Consider the following 14,178-nt stretch of genomic DNA (forward strand, 5'->3'; position numbering starts at 1 on the left):
AAAAAAAAAAAAAAAAAAAAAATCTCTACAATTTGAAGTTTCAGTGGTTGCTAAGGAATGATGCGTGAATTTCGTCGGGAGCACACGACAATGAGGAAGTTCAGGGAAATTTCGGCCGGACCAAATTGAAGTGACTTCAGCGCATGCCATCAAGCATCCATCCACCACAGATGGTTGTTCCAGGCGGAGCCATCACCACAAATCACTCCTCGAAAGTCACATTGTTGGGGACTCTTGCCCATTCACAAGAACAATGTTTAACAGAAGAAGTCGCGCAAAGACAGATCCAATTGAAAAGGCCAACCGAAAAGACGATCAAGAATTTCTGAGTACCTACATTCAATTGACGTGAGTGAGATTGTTTTGCGCGCGAACCCGTGGGTACAGTTTTGGACGATCCGTAGCCGGTTTTTTCTTTCCCCCATCACTGAGACGCACAACCTAATTACCGACTTCCCGGCAGCGCAGTGGAGGACACGCGCGTTGGACCAGCACATGGCGCCACGCAAAAACGGGGGATGAGTATGGCTTGGTCCTCGTGCGGGCCGAGGCCATGACCGAATCGGATCTGACCTCGTGCCTCGACATGATCGACTTCACCAGCGGACAGGACTACCGCAACTCGAGCATGGGCTGGGACCGAGACGCCAAGCTCGCCGAGATGAGGTCGCCGGGCCTGCGGTATATCCTGGTCAGGGACGGCGAGGGTGCCATCGCGGCGTTTACGTCCTTCATGCCAACGTACGAGGAGGCCCAACCCGTCGTATACTGCTATGAGATTCACCTGCTCGACCGGGTCCGCAAGTATGAACTATGATTTCGATGTTTTGCAAACGATTTGGGGGACTCTACCCCCTTTTTTTTTTCTTGTGTCTCTTTTTACTGATCAATCGGGCACCCCGGTGCAGGAGCGGCCTCGGAACGTTGCTGATGGGCTACCTTTGCAACATCGCAGCTGCACTCCCGCCCATCACCAAGGTGATGCTTACCTGCTTCACCTCCAACAAGGCCGCGAGGGCATTTTACGAGCAGATGGGCTTTGTCACTGACGACATATCGCCGCGTCCGAGGGTGCTCCGGGGCGGCAGGGAGACGAGGGCTCCCGACTATCTGATACTCAGCAAGGTCGTGGCCCGATTGACGTGTGGCTGAGCTGAGGGTGGATGCTTGGGAGTGGCGCTGATGTAATCGCGCTCCGTCGGGATGGGAAGGATGATGCATCATCAAAGTCCGAAAGGTTAATATGTGCTTGCCTGATGTGAGATGATTTGAGGAAGCTAGCAGGGTTTATGCCACCCGTCTATTCTCTGCATCACTGGTCGCTTGTCCACACTCATGTGCGATAAAAGCCCAAAATAGAAAGAAGGATGTGAATCGCCGGGTTCTCTCCTGTGCATTTGCATTTACCTTCAATGATCAACAACGGTAGAAATTCACAATTTGGCAACAAGTGTCCATTTCCATCATGCTCGGGTCGGCATGATCGAGTGCCAAGACCGGGTACCTGTCTCAGCCCTAGGTATTTTGGTACAATTAGCAACAGAGAGAGGCAAGGCCAACTCATTCAAGGTCCACAGCAGCGGGACTACTGTACATACAGTACACAAATACGACCTCAAGTTTAAGCTCACCCTTGCACCAATCCAATTTAGATCCAAATGCATGGTTGTGCATCCGCAGCTGATGGGTGAGACGATGGATGACGATCCTCTTTGAGAACAACTTTGACGGCACACTCAGGTACAGCCTGTCTGCCTGCCTGCCTGTCTGCCTGCCTGCTCGCTTTGCAAATTACATTTCGCAACAACACAATCATCTTTATTCCCATACTCGACCATTTCGCTCGTTAATCATGGAACCGCCACATTTACCACCCCTTCATCATGCAACTCTTGTGTTGTCTGTTTCAATACCTTGGCCAGACAAGTACCCCGAGGCGGCATGTGCAAGCCGAGCCTGGACCCTTGATCCACCGCAGCCCACAGCAAAATAGCACCCGGTTTGGCCCAAGAGTACGACCCAAAATGCACGATAATTATCCACTCAGAGGGTAACGCAAGCATCAATGCGGTAGTATTCTGTGATGCTTTCCGCCTGAAAGACAAGGGGGGTTACATTGATAGCAACCCGTCTGATGAAGCGACCAGGGCAGGGGCCGAAAAAAAAGACCATCTGCCGTGAGAGCTGACATCAGGAAGGGAGAGAGAAAAAAAAAAAAAAATGTACATAAAGAAAGAGCAAGGGCTGCGCGGCGCAGACTGGAATGCCTGCATCCTGTTGGCTCATCCTCATCTTACCTTCACTTGTTGGTGGTGATGAAACTGGACTAGACTGGGCCCTTGTTTATTTCTGTTGGTTAGGCTGAGTTATCTCGACATTGCAGTTACTTGACTGTACGTCTTGCCTTGTTTTATATCAGCTGTGGCTTTCCTCGACGCTTTTTTTTTTCATCCTTTTTGAATAAGTTCCTTTTGTCTCTTTTCTTTCTTTGTCACCGTCTTGACTTGATCTCCTGGTGTCATAAGAGTCATTTTTTGTTACTTACTCATCTCATACCATCGTTTGACACTTTGACGCAACTCGTGAACTTTGCTTCACATACATATATACATTTCGTTCTTCTGCATTCATTTTATCCGAGACAGAGAAAAGGAAAACTCCCCATTCTATCATCATGGACCAACAGCATGGCTACCAGCCCCAACCGGACATGCAGTCACACCAACCCCCTCCGCCACAAGGCGAGTGGGAGAGCAGGTGAGGAGTCTCGCCCCGACTAATGACATTTCACCTTGCCGCCCTCGAACCTCCCAAACTGACTCCCAACCGAAAAAAAAAGCCTCATGGACTGCACCCCCTGCAGCTCCTGCTGCCTGAGCTTCTGCTGCCCCTGCATCCTGATGGGCAAGACGACGGCGCGGCTCGACGACCCGTCCCTGCGCGATTACAGCTGCGTCAACGCCGACTGCCTCATCATGACGGGCGTCACCTTCCTGGGCGTCGGCTGCCTCTGGATCACCATCAAGCGCATGGAGATCCGGAAGCGTTTCGGCATCGCCGGCTCCGGCCTCGGAGACTGCTGCATCTCGTTCTGGTGCGGCTGCTGCGCCGTCATCCAGCACGACAACGAGGCCCGCAGGCGCCTGGGCGAGCCTGGGAAGGATGTTCAGTTCGCTCAGGGCTATCAGCAGAATCCCGGCATGGTTATGCCCAAGTAAGAAGGTTGAAGCTTGGGGGGAGACGTACTTTTCTTGCTTGTCTGGCGAGGGAGTTGAGCTGCGGGTTTTCTTTCTTTTTTGCGCTGTTTGGCGCTATTGTTGTTTAATTATACCTTGGCCCATGTAGGCTTTTATGACTTATATATATAAATACTCCCTTTCATTTCTTCTGCATTACGTCTTTCCGGTCTACCCAGTGTCTTTCACGACAGGGTCCACACCAATGCTTTTGTCATATTTACTGCATTTGTGAACCATGATACTATTCTCCAGACCCGTCAGTTCACAGGATTCAACGTCCGCTACCATGGAATCTTGGCGTTTCAAGGGGCTCTTATACAAATAGGACACACTAACTAAACGCCCTTTCAGCATCTAAGAATTGCACCTATGCCAAGAGGATAATTAATAATCCTGTTTTCAATCGCATTCTTGAACGGCAGGATGACACCTATGGTGCCGTAGGACATAACCCCTGATTGCATACAATGTTGACCAGTCAGCGCCTCGAGGGACCTAACAAGCTTACAGAGGAATTGATATGCGCAACAAGCCCTTAAATTTGACCACCTCATCTCCTGTCAGCCGGGGATCTCACATGCAGCACCCCCCTGGCGCGGCTTGTCACTCCATGTTGTTCAGCTGTTCAGGGTAGCGGAAGGGTTTCCGTAACGACCCGTGTCGGGCTCCAGAACAGGCTGAGTACTTGTAACACCCCGCAAGCATCTCGGCGCAGAGAGATGTTGTGAAGCTTTGTAATTTTGGCATGCAAATCACTCCAGATTCCTCAACCATGACTATGGGGGAATTCGTGCAATAAAGCCGAAATTTCGGTAATTCAAAACAACATGTCGCTTGCTCTATAAACTTTTGGGAGGACTGACAAAGGAAAAATGAAACGGGGAGCAAAAAAGAAGAAGAAAAAAAAAAGACATTGAGCCGCAACCACGGGCCCTTCATACCCACTAATGCCCGCCCCTGGCCCCGGCCAACGCCGGATCTCTCATGCAGTAGTCTAGATTCCCCTTTGGGTTCAGAGCATAATTGGGCATGGGGATTTGCTGCAGGAGTGGGAAAAGGAGAGCACGACATGTTAGCTTTTCAGACAGGACAAAGATTCAGACCAACTGTTTTCTTTTTTTCCGGGGGTGTACGTACCTTCATCACGGCGCCGTTAAAGATAAACGTAAGGAAGAAAATGGTGAGCTCCAAGCCGCCGGAAAGTGCAGCGGCGAGCAGGTAGTTGTATCTGTTGCAACAAAAGATTCGAGGCCCGTTAGTCTGACAATAATCACCACCGTTTTCTTTTGCACAACGGGTACCGGACGAAGGTGGAGTAAATACTGACTTGAGGAACCACGCAGGGTACTTCTTGCGCACGTAGAACTGGACCGTAAAGGCCAGGATAAAGTGCATAAAAACGCTCCTGCAGACATTTTGGGTTAGCAATGCCTATTGGATCAATCGCCAGGACAAGAGAATTTTATAACGTACGAGTTGATACCTCCGGACAAGAAGCCTACAAATAACACAAGTTCATCGTCAGCGACCTGTCGAACCATGGACAAGAAATTGTATCGACGGTCCAGCAATCGACCTTATTAGACTCACCTAGGTGCGCGCAAATGACCGGTGTGACAATGTAAGATAGGGACTTGGCATATTTCGGCCACGCCTTGCCGGCTAGCCACAGCGGCAAAGGTATCAGGAAGCCGAGCGGCAGGGCGTAGACGACGCTGGCGTACGTGCCGCCGATAAACATGTACTTGGACAGAGCACCGAACGAAATAGCGTTCGAGTTGAAAGATTGCACCAGAGTTCCGCTCCAGATGTTGGTCTGAGAGAGGGTCTCAAGGTTAATGACTGTTTCCATTTGGGGTGTCTGTAGGGTGGTAGAGAGAAAAAAGAAGAACAAAAAGGAGAAAAAAAAAAACATACACCCTGGATGGAGAGCAGGATATCTCTTTGCTCCGTCGTTATCGAACTCATCAATGCTGCACACACACACACACACACACACACCGAGTTAGCAAGCCGCAACATCAAGACGACCTCGCGACTTGGGGGATATGCAAGCAAGTGGTATGGCCACTTACCATAGTTCAATATGCAGCCGACGACGGTGCCAAGCACCTGAAAAGTGAAGGTGCATCTCGGAGCCAACTTTCCGTACTGGCCCAGCTTCAGATGGCTGACCAGATACAGGGCCTGTCCGCTTGTTGTAAAGGCAAACAAGGAAAAGAACATTAAGCTCAAAGGTTTCCCGGGGTTGAGCCAGCCACCTTGAGAGACAAAAAGAAACTGTGTTAGTAATTCCAGCCCAAAGGTTGTAGCATGGTAAAAAAAAAAGAACAAAAAAAAAACCATGCATGAGACGAGACTTTCTTACCCAGAAGCTGTATCGCCGAACCGATTGGCACATGAAAGCCCAAGAGGCCAGACAAGGCGCCGAAAAAGACGACGTACAAGTAGGCGATGAGAATGGCGAGGAGGAAGAGGTACCAGGGCAGGGTCGACTCGGCCAAGTATATGCAAGCACCGGCCGCGATGACCGAGCTGCCCAGGCAGATGCCGTACCACCAGTTGGGCACCTCCTTGTAGTTTTGCAGCATGGTGCGGTGGTGCGGGTCCAGATTTGCCGGGTCTTCGGTTGTGGAGAAGGTCTTTTCCTCGTACTTGAAAAGCTGCTTGGGGTTCTTGAGGTAACCCAAGTAGCGTCGCCAGCTGTGGGTTCCCCAGCCCATGGCGGACTTGACGATTTGGGGGTGGTAGAGGATGATGTGCAAGATGGTGGCGCCGGTTGCAAGGTTCTGTGTTTTTTTTTTCTTTAGTTGCTGCTGCACGAGACACGGACAACCTATGGTACGAGTATGGGCATGGATACATACGGTTGTCAGGAGGTGTGACGCATGTGTTGCGGCAAAGAAAGGTAGGCCTTGCTGCTTCAAGGCTTCCTCATCGAGCTCCAATTTGGAATTCAGGATTGCAGACTGGTTGTAAATTCTGTAGTGCGTAGAGTTGGAGTCTGCTGAAAAGAGCTGTTGACTGAGAAAAGGAAACTAGGTTCGGCGAACCAGGCGTCAACATACCATTCAACATCCGATTATACATGCGCGTCCGTCAATGCAATCCATTTATTGGTCCCAAAAAAAGGAAAAAAAAAAGGAAAAAGAAAAACTTACCTGCATGGCATTCCACACATTCTGATAGAACAAGACGATGAACAAGATGATGCACAAAATATAGCCGATGAAGGCGTTTGTGATCATCTTCAGGGGCAGGAAAAAGGCGCCAACGCCAATGTACTGAAGGTCGAACGAAAGCGCGCCGACTCCAAGACCTTCGTTGCCAGCCGCTCCACTGTTTTCAGATAGTCAAGTATGTCAGGACTCTGGCAAGTATATAGTTTTGAAATTTCTTAATAAAGATCAACTTACCCAAAGATGTTGGTAAACATATGGTTATTCTGTTGGGCCAAACAGAAGACGCTTACACCAGTGAGAACCGGAGTACTGGAACGATTGCAACGAATATTATCAAAACCTGTCCAGAATTCTTTTCTTTCTTTTTTTTCGGCACACCAGTCCGGAAAAAAAAAAGGGAGAACAAAAAAAAACTCACATGTACTGCGGGAAAAACTCATAAACGGCAATCGCCCAAAAAATAATCCAGAAAAACTTCCACCTCGACGCCATCTCGGTCCTGTTCCGGTGCAGCGTCTCGATCAACGAGGCGAGCGGCAGCTGGCTGGGCCAGATCATGGCGGTCGGGTAGACGAGGCTCTCGCGCAGGTAGCCGGCCAGCCCGTAGCCCAGGAGCTGCGACGAGAAGAGCAGCATGATGGCGACGGCCGGGTGCGGCACGATGTTGTAAAAGAGCTTCTGGGCGGCCAGGACGTCGGTCGCGTGCGCCGTCGACGACGCCGAGCTGGCCATGATGATGATGCCCAGGTGCTCCTTGGCGTTGAAGCTGTGCGGGTTCAGGAGCCGTCCCACGCGGCCCCGGGACGGTATGTACTTCGCCATGGCGTTGCCGAAGACGTAGGATATCACCGTCAGGAACGTGATGCTGATGCCTATCGACTGTGGCCTGAAGTGGAAGACTGCGTGCGTGATAGCGAGGCTCGCGTGTCAGTTTCTAACGTCGGTGGCAAAAAAAAAGGCGAGACTCGGAGGTCTACCGCTTTCGAAAGCAAACCGGTCAGGGCTTACTGGTGGCAAGACTGGCGCCAAACGCGGCGAGGGTGAGGCCCAAGAAAAAGGCCCGAAATGTCCAGGGATTTTGTGTAGGGTCATCGTCGGTGTCTGCCCTGCTTTGTCAGTATAGCACTCAAATAGACCAAACCCACAAAAAATGCCACACAAAGTGCGGCCGGCTCCATCCACCAACGCACACTCCTAAAAGGACAGAAGAGACTAAGAGGCCATCGCCAATGGGTGAGAGAGAGAGAGAGCAGGTAGTGCTTACGCAGCGCCTTCAGGGCAACCACCTCCATCTTTGCCGAGACCTTTTCCCTGCCATTGTCCTCGACGTCTGTGCTGGACCTCGTGCTCTCCTGGTGCTTGACCTCTACCGTGGCGCTCGACTTCTTCTCCATTTCCGAAAAGCTCGAGGCCTCCGAGTTGGCCCGCACCGGCCTGACCTGCGTGATGGCCTCCGGCTCTGGTCCCACCTCCCGGACCTCCGAGACCTGCTCCAGGGGCACACCTAGATCGGTGACTTTTGGTGGTTCCTGTGCCATGTTGACTCTGCTGTGTGTGTGTATCTGCTTGTGTGTTTTGTTGGCTCTATATGTATTGTATTGTGTATATATATATATGTATATATGTCGTCACGGTAAAGGTGGTGTCGTCCCCTGGGATCACGTGTGTTGGCGTGGCTAGTTTCTCTCTGTCTTGAGTGCGTTGAGGAAACTCCAGGAATGCGTGTCCATCTGTTCACCGCGCTGCAGGAACATGCAAAAAGCAGGGAGCAAATGAACTGTTGGAAAGGTGGCTACTTGGGTGTGGGAAAGCACATCTTCTTTATGAAGAACTGATCAAAAGAGACGGGATCGATTCATCTCTTCTTTTGGGGACCAGGCTTGGGGTTTGTGTGGACCGCGAGCAAAGGGACAAGGGAAGAAAAAACCATATTGCATGCATAGGGGGTGTGTTCTATGTTGACATGGTTTGTTTTTGTTCGGCTCCCAGTTCCTCGCCCACGCTTCGTCCATCCCCACACCGGAACATGAGATCGTTGCATGTCAAGCACCTCGAGTGGCATTGTTGCAACACGTTTATGGAAAATCAGTTCAAGCATAGGATTCATAAGGGTTGGAAATCAGTGAAAGTGGGAGGTTGGCAGGGTCTAGTACTTCGGGTCCGGGGTCCGTCGATCCAGCTTGCCTGTAATAGCCAACAGTTGCTATCCAATCCTGTGCTTCGACCGAGAGAAACAGAAACAGAAACAGAGACCATGAAGCAAAGAGAGCCCTTGGAGGTTGCTGTGCAAAAACAGTACCCAACGTACCATACGGGCAGAAGCTGAAAACAGGCAAAAAGGTTATGGCAAACCCCCCTGCCCCCCGGAGACGGCTCTATCCGCCAATCAGCAACCTAACCCCAAACCTGGGTCTTCCTGCGAGCGGGTGTATCGGCTCATGTCGTCCCTGAACTAAACGTCGGGCATGTGTGGTTAGCATTTTCTGTTCTCTCTTTGCACTCTTTACAGCTGAGCAAAATTAACTTCACGAGTCGTCCCATCACTAATGTCCAAGGGGGGGGGGTTTAATTTTGTACACGAAAAGGTTGAGCTGGACCTCTCGCATCAGCAGCAAGGCGGGTTGGAAGCCGTTGAAAATTTGAGACCAAAAGAAACCTGCCATAGTACAGTAATTAGTGGTGCCGAAATCACAAAGGCCTTTTCTTTTCCCGCCTTGGCCCTGAGCATCAGAAAAAAGCAAGGGCGTTGCTTGCTTGTTCGATCTTCATGAGATAGATTTTCTGCAGCGCTGACAAGAAACTAAAACCATCGACCTGCGGACGACGTGCAAATCCCAATATGCAAATCATAGCTTCAAGGACAGGTGGAAGGATTAGGCGTGACCTGCTCTTTGTCATTACTACATGAGGCGAAAGGAAGCACAATGCTTACAACGAAAGCCAGCAACAAGAAAAAGAACAAAAAAATGACGAGAAAAAAAAAACATCAGACCAGCTGAGGCAACTCTGCTACCTACTAGACCAGAGCTCAGTTTGCTGAAACTTTCCCCGGGAAGGCCTGGGAAACTAGGATGGAGTGAAACGGAGAAAGCTGAGGCTCGCGCTCTCCCATCTGATGCGGGGTGGAATGGTGCGACAAAAAGATGCAAAATCCTTGCCGTGTAGACCAGTGGTTGGCTAGCGTCGTCAGTTCCCCAAAACGTCAAGGAAAGGAGCTTTTTTTTTGTTGATATTCGCATGGTTCATTAGATAAGAGACACGGCGAATTTTTTTGTTTTTTTTCCCAGCATGACCCGGCATTTTTGTCGTGCTTACCGGGCCATCAACGGGAACCCCTTCCGAGTTCTGAAGCAGGTCAGGTATAGCGGAGCACTGTTTATCAATCTGAACAAGATCGACGCTTGGTTGTCCAACAGATATGTCCACATTTCTTTTAGTGTTTGCTTAAAAATCAACACCGTGGACTTTTTGCCTCGATGTGGTTTTCCCAGACATACTCGAGACACGCCAAATTGCCATCTCTCTCTCAGCACGACTTGCGACTGACTGAGGGTGACGCCACTGTGCTTTTGTCCCGGGAAGCTTTTTGCTTGATTTTGTCCATCTGACAAGATGGCAATAATTAGACCCCCCCACTCTTTTCAACGTAGAACCTACCTTATTTGGGACTGTGCAAGCATTGTAACATGATGTAGCAGCAAGAGAAGCCAAGAGAAAGAGGCCGGGTCATGCAAGCGCACGTACGTACGTAAGTACGTACGTATTAGTCGGCGTGGCGAATTCTAACATCACGACGCGCAGCCAACACGGAAGACCAATGCAGGAGACAAAAAAAAAAAAAAGAATTACCCATCAGATGGCGAAGGCTGAGCGAAACCGATTTCTGGCGACCGAACACGTCTAGGCATTTGTCGCTTGTAGATTAGACGGGTGGATTTTTGTTTTTATCTTTCGGAAATGTGGTTTGCAAGAGAAAGGTCTCGGGGGAGTCGGAGCTTTTTTTTCTTCTTCTTGCAGGCATTTTTATTTTTTATTTTGTTTGTTTCTCCTCCGGTTGGGCCTTGGCACGATCGGGTAGTTGCCGATCATCGTCGGGTTGCACCAGATGTGGAACAGAAAAAGGCATTTTGAACGATGCCAGTGGGCATCTAGTCAAGACCCCGCTGGGCGCGGCAGGCAGGGCTAGGGTCTCCTCCCCCGCCCCGCAAAAGCTACCCTAACTTGCGTAAGTCTGTCTGCCGTACGCGATCCGATCTGGGTGTACAGCGAGGGCTAGCGAGCATGTCACCAAGAGTAACTATTACACAATGTTTTCCAGAACTGAGCCCTGGAACATCTCTTCTACAGTAAAATAGTACATGGCCTTTCCTTATGCATCATGTCGCTTGCTTAATTCTTACCTGATGATGCATGGGCACTGAAGATCAAGAACCCCAACAAACACCAGTCAGTCGAGAAACGCCCTACGTTTGTTCATTCTTGTTCCACCCTGAAATATATTAAAAATTACAGCACGGGTGGCTCAGATAGCATGAATGATGTTTTCCGCAACATATCCATTTTGCCTTAAATTGAAGCTTGAAGCTATCGTCGATGTTTGAATATGTGGGTATAGCTACGTGGGCCAGGGTCTGTAAGGGCCCGCGTTCCTATAACTGGTAAAAGACACCAACACGCCATTTGCCAGGATACATACATACCCTGACGTAGCATAGTGGCGGTACGACGGATCCCATGGTTCCGATCCACCATGCTTCGCGCTTTGTAAGCCAATCATAATCACTTTTGTCGAAGTTAACAAGTGTCCCAAGTTCCATCATCCATCATGCAGGCGAGACAGCTGTATCCATTCGCTCCCACCTTTCCCTCCTCAGCCTACTGCAGTGTGCATCATGGCTGATCTGTCTGATCCAGTCCGATCATAACCTGTTGAATCATCAGTATTAGCTTTGTCCCTGTGCGTTGAGGGTCTGTGATTGACGTACATGTTCAAGCCAATACCACTGCCGTTTCCAGTCAATTCGTTCCTGGCATCAATGCCACCTGCGATAGGTGCTGTTCGGTAGTTGAAAAGGTAGTAGAAGAGCTGAGTATACATGATTCCATGTTAGTCGACGCCCATGATTTCCCCCTTGTCGGTAGCAGCGAAGAACTCACCTGTCCGTCTCCAGGGCCGAATTTCTGTTCCTCCAAGAAGAATCCATTGTCCAGGCTTGAAAGTCCATTCATGACGTCGAAGCGGTGGCTCTTTGCAAGAATGAGCATGTCCTTGATCAGCTCGTTCAGACGCTTCTTCAGCGCCGCCTTGTCAAACGGCTCCTGGAACGCGACGTCGGTAGCGTACTGCCAGATGTAGGCGGCGCGCAGCACACTGTGCTTGGGGTTGTTCAAAACCGAGGACGCAAGTAAGTAGAAGGAGAAGAAGTCGGTGATCTTCTTGTCATCATCCTATGCGCGAAAATGATGATTTTAGTGGGCTGTTTCGTTCCGGAGAACTTGACTGCAAAGCACTTTGAAGAGGACATACCTCGACAACATAAGAGTAGACGACCCTCTCGTCACCAGGTTCTGACGTGTCAAGGAACCAATGCTTCATCTCAGTCTCGTCATACTGCGGCGCGAGGTCGTAGCGCTTCATGTATTCGTGCAACATCTTTTGCACGGCAGGGATATCCTTCTCCTTCATCTCGCGCACGCCCTTGAGCAATGGCTTTTCAGGGAGCTTGTACTTCATAACTTGGTAGCTGGGCTTGCTGTTGGCAGGCAGCGGGCTGAAGCCGATTTCGTAAAGCTTTTGCCAGTCGAGCGCGCGGTGGAAGTAGCGGCATGTGCTGACGGGTTTGGGCAGAACGACACCGGCCGTGTAAATGGCCTGCCATATGTTCTCCAAGTTGATCAGTCGCGTGACCTCCTTGATCAGCACCGGTGCCATCCTCTTGGAGCGGAGCCTCTTGTGCACGCAGATAAAGTTGACCTCGGCGCAGTCGAGGACTTTTTGCCTGACGCGGAGCTTCATCGGGATCGCCGAGATGAAGGCCACCAGTTTTCGGGATTGTGTCGCGCGCACACCGACCCACCACTGCCTCTTCCAGCCTGGGGACATCATTGCCCTTCAAAGTAGGATAGGATAGTTAGCAAAATTTCGGGCCTCCACGTGCCGCCTCGGGTCCGTCCGACCTTGACGTCGACCAACTCACCATTTCAGCACAGAAACCGAGTATTTGAACCTAAACATGGCCTCGTCATCTTCCACGTAGTGACCGTTGAGCAGCTCGTACACCTCAGTGATCTCTGCCGGATCCTCAAGGTTTGGCGAGCACCACTCGAAGCCCTCCATCATCTTTGGCGCATCCTTGGGGATTTCATCCACGGTCTGGATCTTGAAGGGCCCATCCGGCAGTTGAGCCGCCGCGCGCTCGTCCTCGCCAAACTTTGGCACGGGCTGCGTCTGCCAGAACTTGTAGCTCGCCATGTCCTTGACGTTCTTGCCGCTCGCCGCCAGGCCCGTCATGATCTCCTGCAGGCTCAGCTTCTTGAGCTGGTCGATGGCGGCCGCCTCGTCCTTGCCGGCTGCGCTGAGCGCCGTGCCGAGCTCGTGCGCCAGCGCCGGGTTCATCTTGAGGAGGTCGGTCAGTTGTTCGGGCGTCAGGCCGCCGAGGGCCTTGGTCGCGTCGGACTGGGCCGAACTGCCGCTGCTGCTGCCGACGCCCACTGCATCCTTGAGCTTTTGACGCTTCGACTTCTTCTTCTTTTTCTTGGCGGCAGTTGAGCTCGAGCCCGCGGCGGTGTTTGCAGCTCCGGGCTGCTCGTCGTCGTCCTCGTCTTCATATTCGGAATCGTGGGCCGTCGCAGGGGCAGGGTCGGTCGCCGGCTCGGCGGGGTCTTTGACCGGTTTGGATTCGGAAGACATGGCGATGAAACAGTAGCACGCTCTTTATGGCGCTGCAGTGTTATGTGACGTGTTACCCAAACAGCTCGGCAATTGCCTTTTGTCGTCGGAGTGGGCGATTTGGAGGGAGCTTGGAAGCTTGCTTGCGCTTGCGCCAGCGAAGAAATGCTGCGGGGCATGGCGGGACGTGAATGGGAGCAGGCAGGGGTTATTAAATATGGGGAACTAAAGAGGTGATTTGAGCTTGAGGACTGGCTCACCCTGGACTGCATCAACAAGCAGGCCAGCATTGCTTGCTCCCAGCCTCCCATAAACAGAGTTGGCTCAAATTTTATGTATACTATACTGCACTGATAAGGGAGTATTGCATATTTATGTGTAGTATGCATGGTCCTGCAAAACTTAGAAAATAGATATTCTTTATCATAATATCCCCGCTAGCAGGTCCCTAACCTTGACCGCCGGTGTACAGTAAGTAGTAGGGCGTCAGGTCCCTAGCAGTGGACTCGACATGGCGAATGCCGAGCCTGCAGCTCATTCCTAACCTTGGCATAACTGCCACTCATTTTGTTCCTCATTCAGCCACTTCATCAAGATTTCGAATGGTTTCCCGCCAGCAAATTAAAATCCACATCAAAATTACACAATCACACTGCCACTTTCTACCTTGGTGCTGCGGCCTATCGCCATGCCTCCCCGAAAAACAAAGTGCTTACCCCAGGCTGCAAAGACAACGATCGGCTCTCACCTTGGGGCGATGCATCAGCCTCGGCAACAGCACTAAACCCCTTGGTTCTCAGCGCTCCGCCATCAGGCAGCCAAGATGTCACCATATATATCTGTCTTGTCTCCTCCGGCTTTCAGATAC

General features: G+C 50.9%; 4 protein-coding genes across 4 annotated transcripts; 2 read left to right on the forward strand and 2 right to left on the reverse strand.

Annotated features, from left to right (window-relative positions):
- Window positions 1–253: 253 nt before the first annotated feature.
- Window positions 254–1,152, forward strand: PpBr36_01871 (uncharacterized protein; the record flags this gene model as incomplete). The annotated part of the gene is made up of 3 exons (XM_029889055.1): window positions 254–348; window positions 469–804; window positions 909–1,152. The coding sequence occupies 3 exons, from the start codon at window positions 254–256 to the stop codon at window positions 1,150–1,152; spliced, it is 675 nt and encodes a 224-aa protein (XP_029752597.1).
- Window positions 1,153–2,674: 1,522 nt separating this feature from the next.
- PpBr36_01872 (uncharacterized protein) lies at window positions 2,675–3,218 on the forward strand (the record flags this gene model as incomplete). Its single annotated transcript, XM_029889056.1, has 2 exons — window positions 2,675–2,757; window positions 2,840–3,218. The coding sequence occupies 2 exons, from the start codon at window positions 2,675–2,677 to the stop codon at window positions 3,216–3,218; spliced, it is 462 nt and encodes a 153-aa protein (XP_029752598.1).
- Window positions 3,219–4,183: 965 nt separating this feature from the next.
- On the reverse strand, window positions 4,184–7,959 carry PpBr36_01873 (uncharacterized protein; the record flags this gene model as incomplete). Its single annotated transcript, XM_029889057.1, has 13 exons — window positions 4,184–4,279; window positions 4,377–4,467; window positions 4,567–4,644; window positions 4,713–4,737; window positions 4,830–5,081; window positions 5,315–5,500; window positions 5,608–6,028; window positions 6,107–6,277; window positions 6,401–6,578; window positions 6,656–6,730; window positions 6,840–7,320; window positions 7,430–7,522; window positions 7,686–7,959. 13 exons carry the CDS (start codon window positions 7,957–7,959, stop codon window positions 4,184–4,186), a joined length of 2,421 nt encoding a protein of 806 aa, XP_029752599.1.
- Window positions 7,960–11,340: 3,381 nt separating this feature from the next.
- Window positions 11,341–13,331, reverse strand: PpBr36_01874 (uncharacterized protein; the record flags this gene model as incomplete). Its single annotated transcript, XM_029889058.1, has 5 exons — window positions 11,341–11,347; window positions 11,407–11,507; window positions 11,579–11,869; window positions 11,949–12,531; window positions 12,619–13,331. The coding sequence occupies 5 exons, from the start codon at window positions 13,329–13,331 to the stop codon at window positions 11,341–11,343; spliced, it is 1,695 nt and encodes a 564-aa protein (XP_029752592.1).
- Window positions 13,332–14,178: the final 847 nt, after the last annotated feature.

This window comes from Pyricularia pennisetigena, chromosome 2 (assembly GCF_004337985.1).
Source record: "Pyricularia pennisetigena strain Br36 chromosome 2, whole genome shotgun sequence".
Lineage (NCBI taxonomy): Eukaryota > Fungi > Ascomycota > Sordariomycetes > Magnaporthales > Pyriculariaceae > Pyricularia > Pyricularia pennisetigena.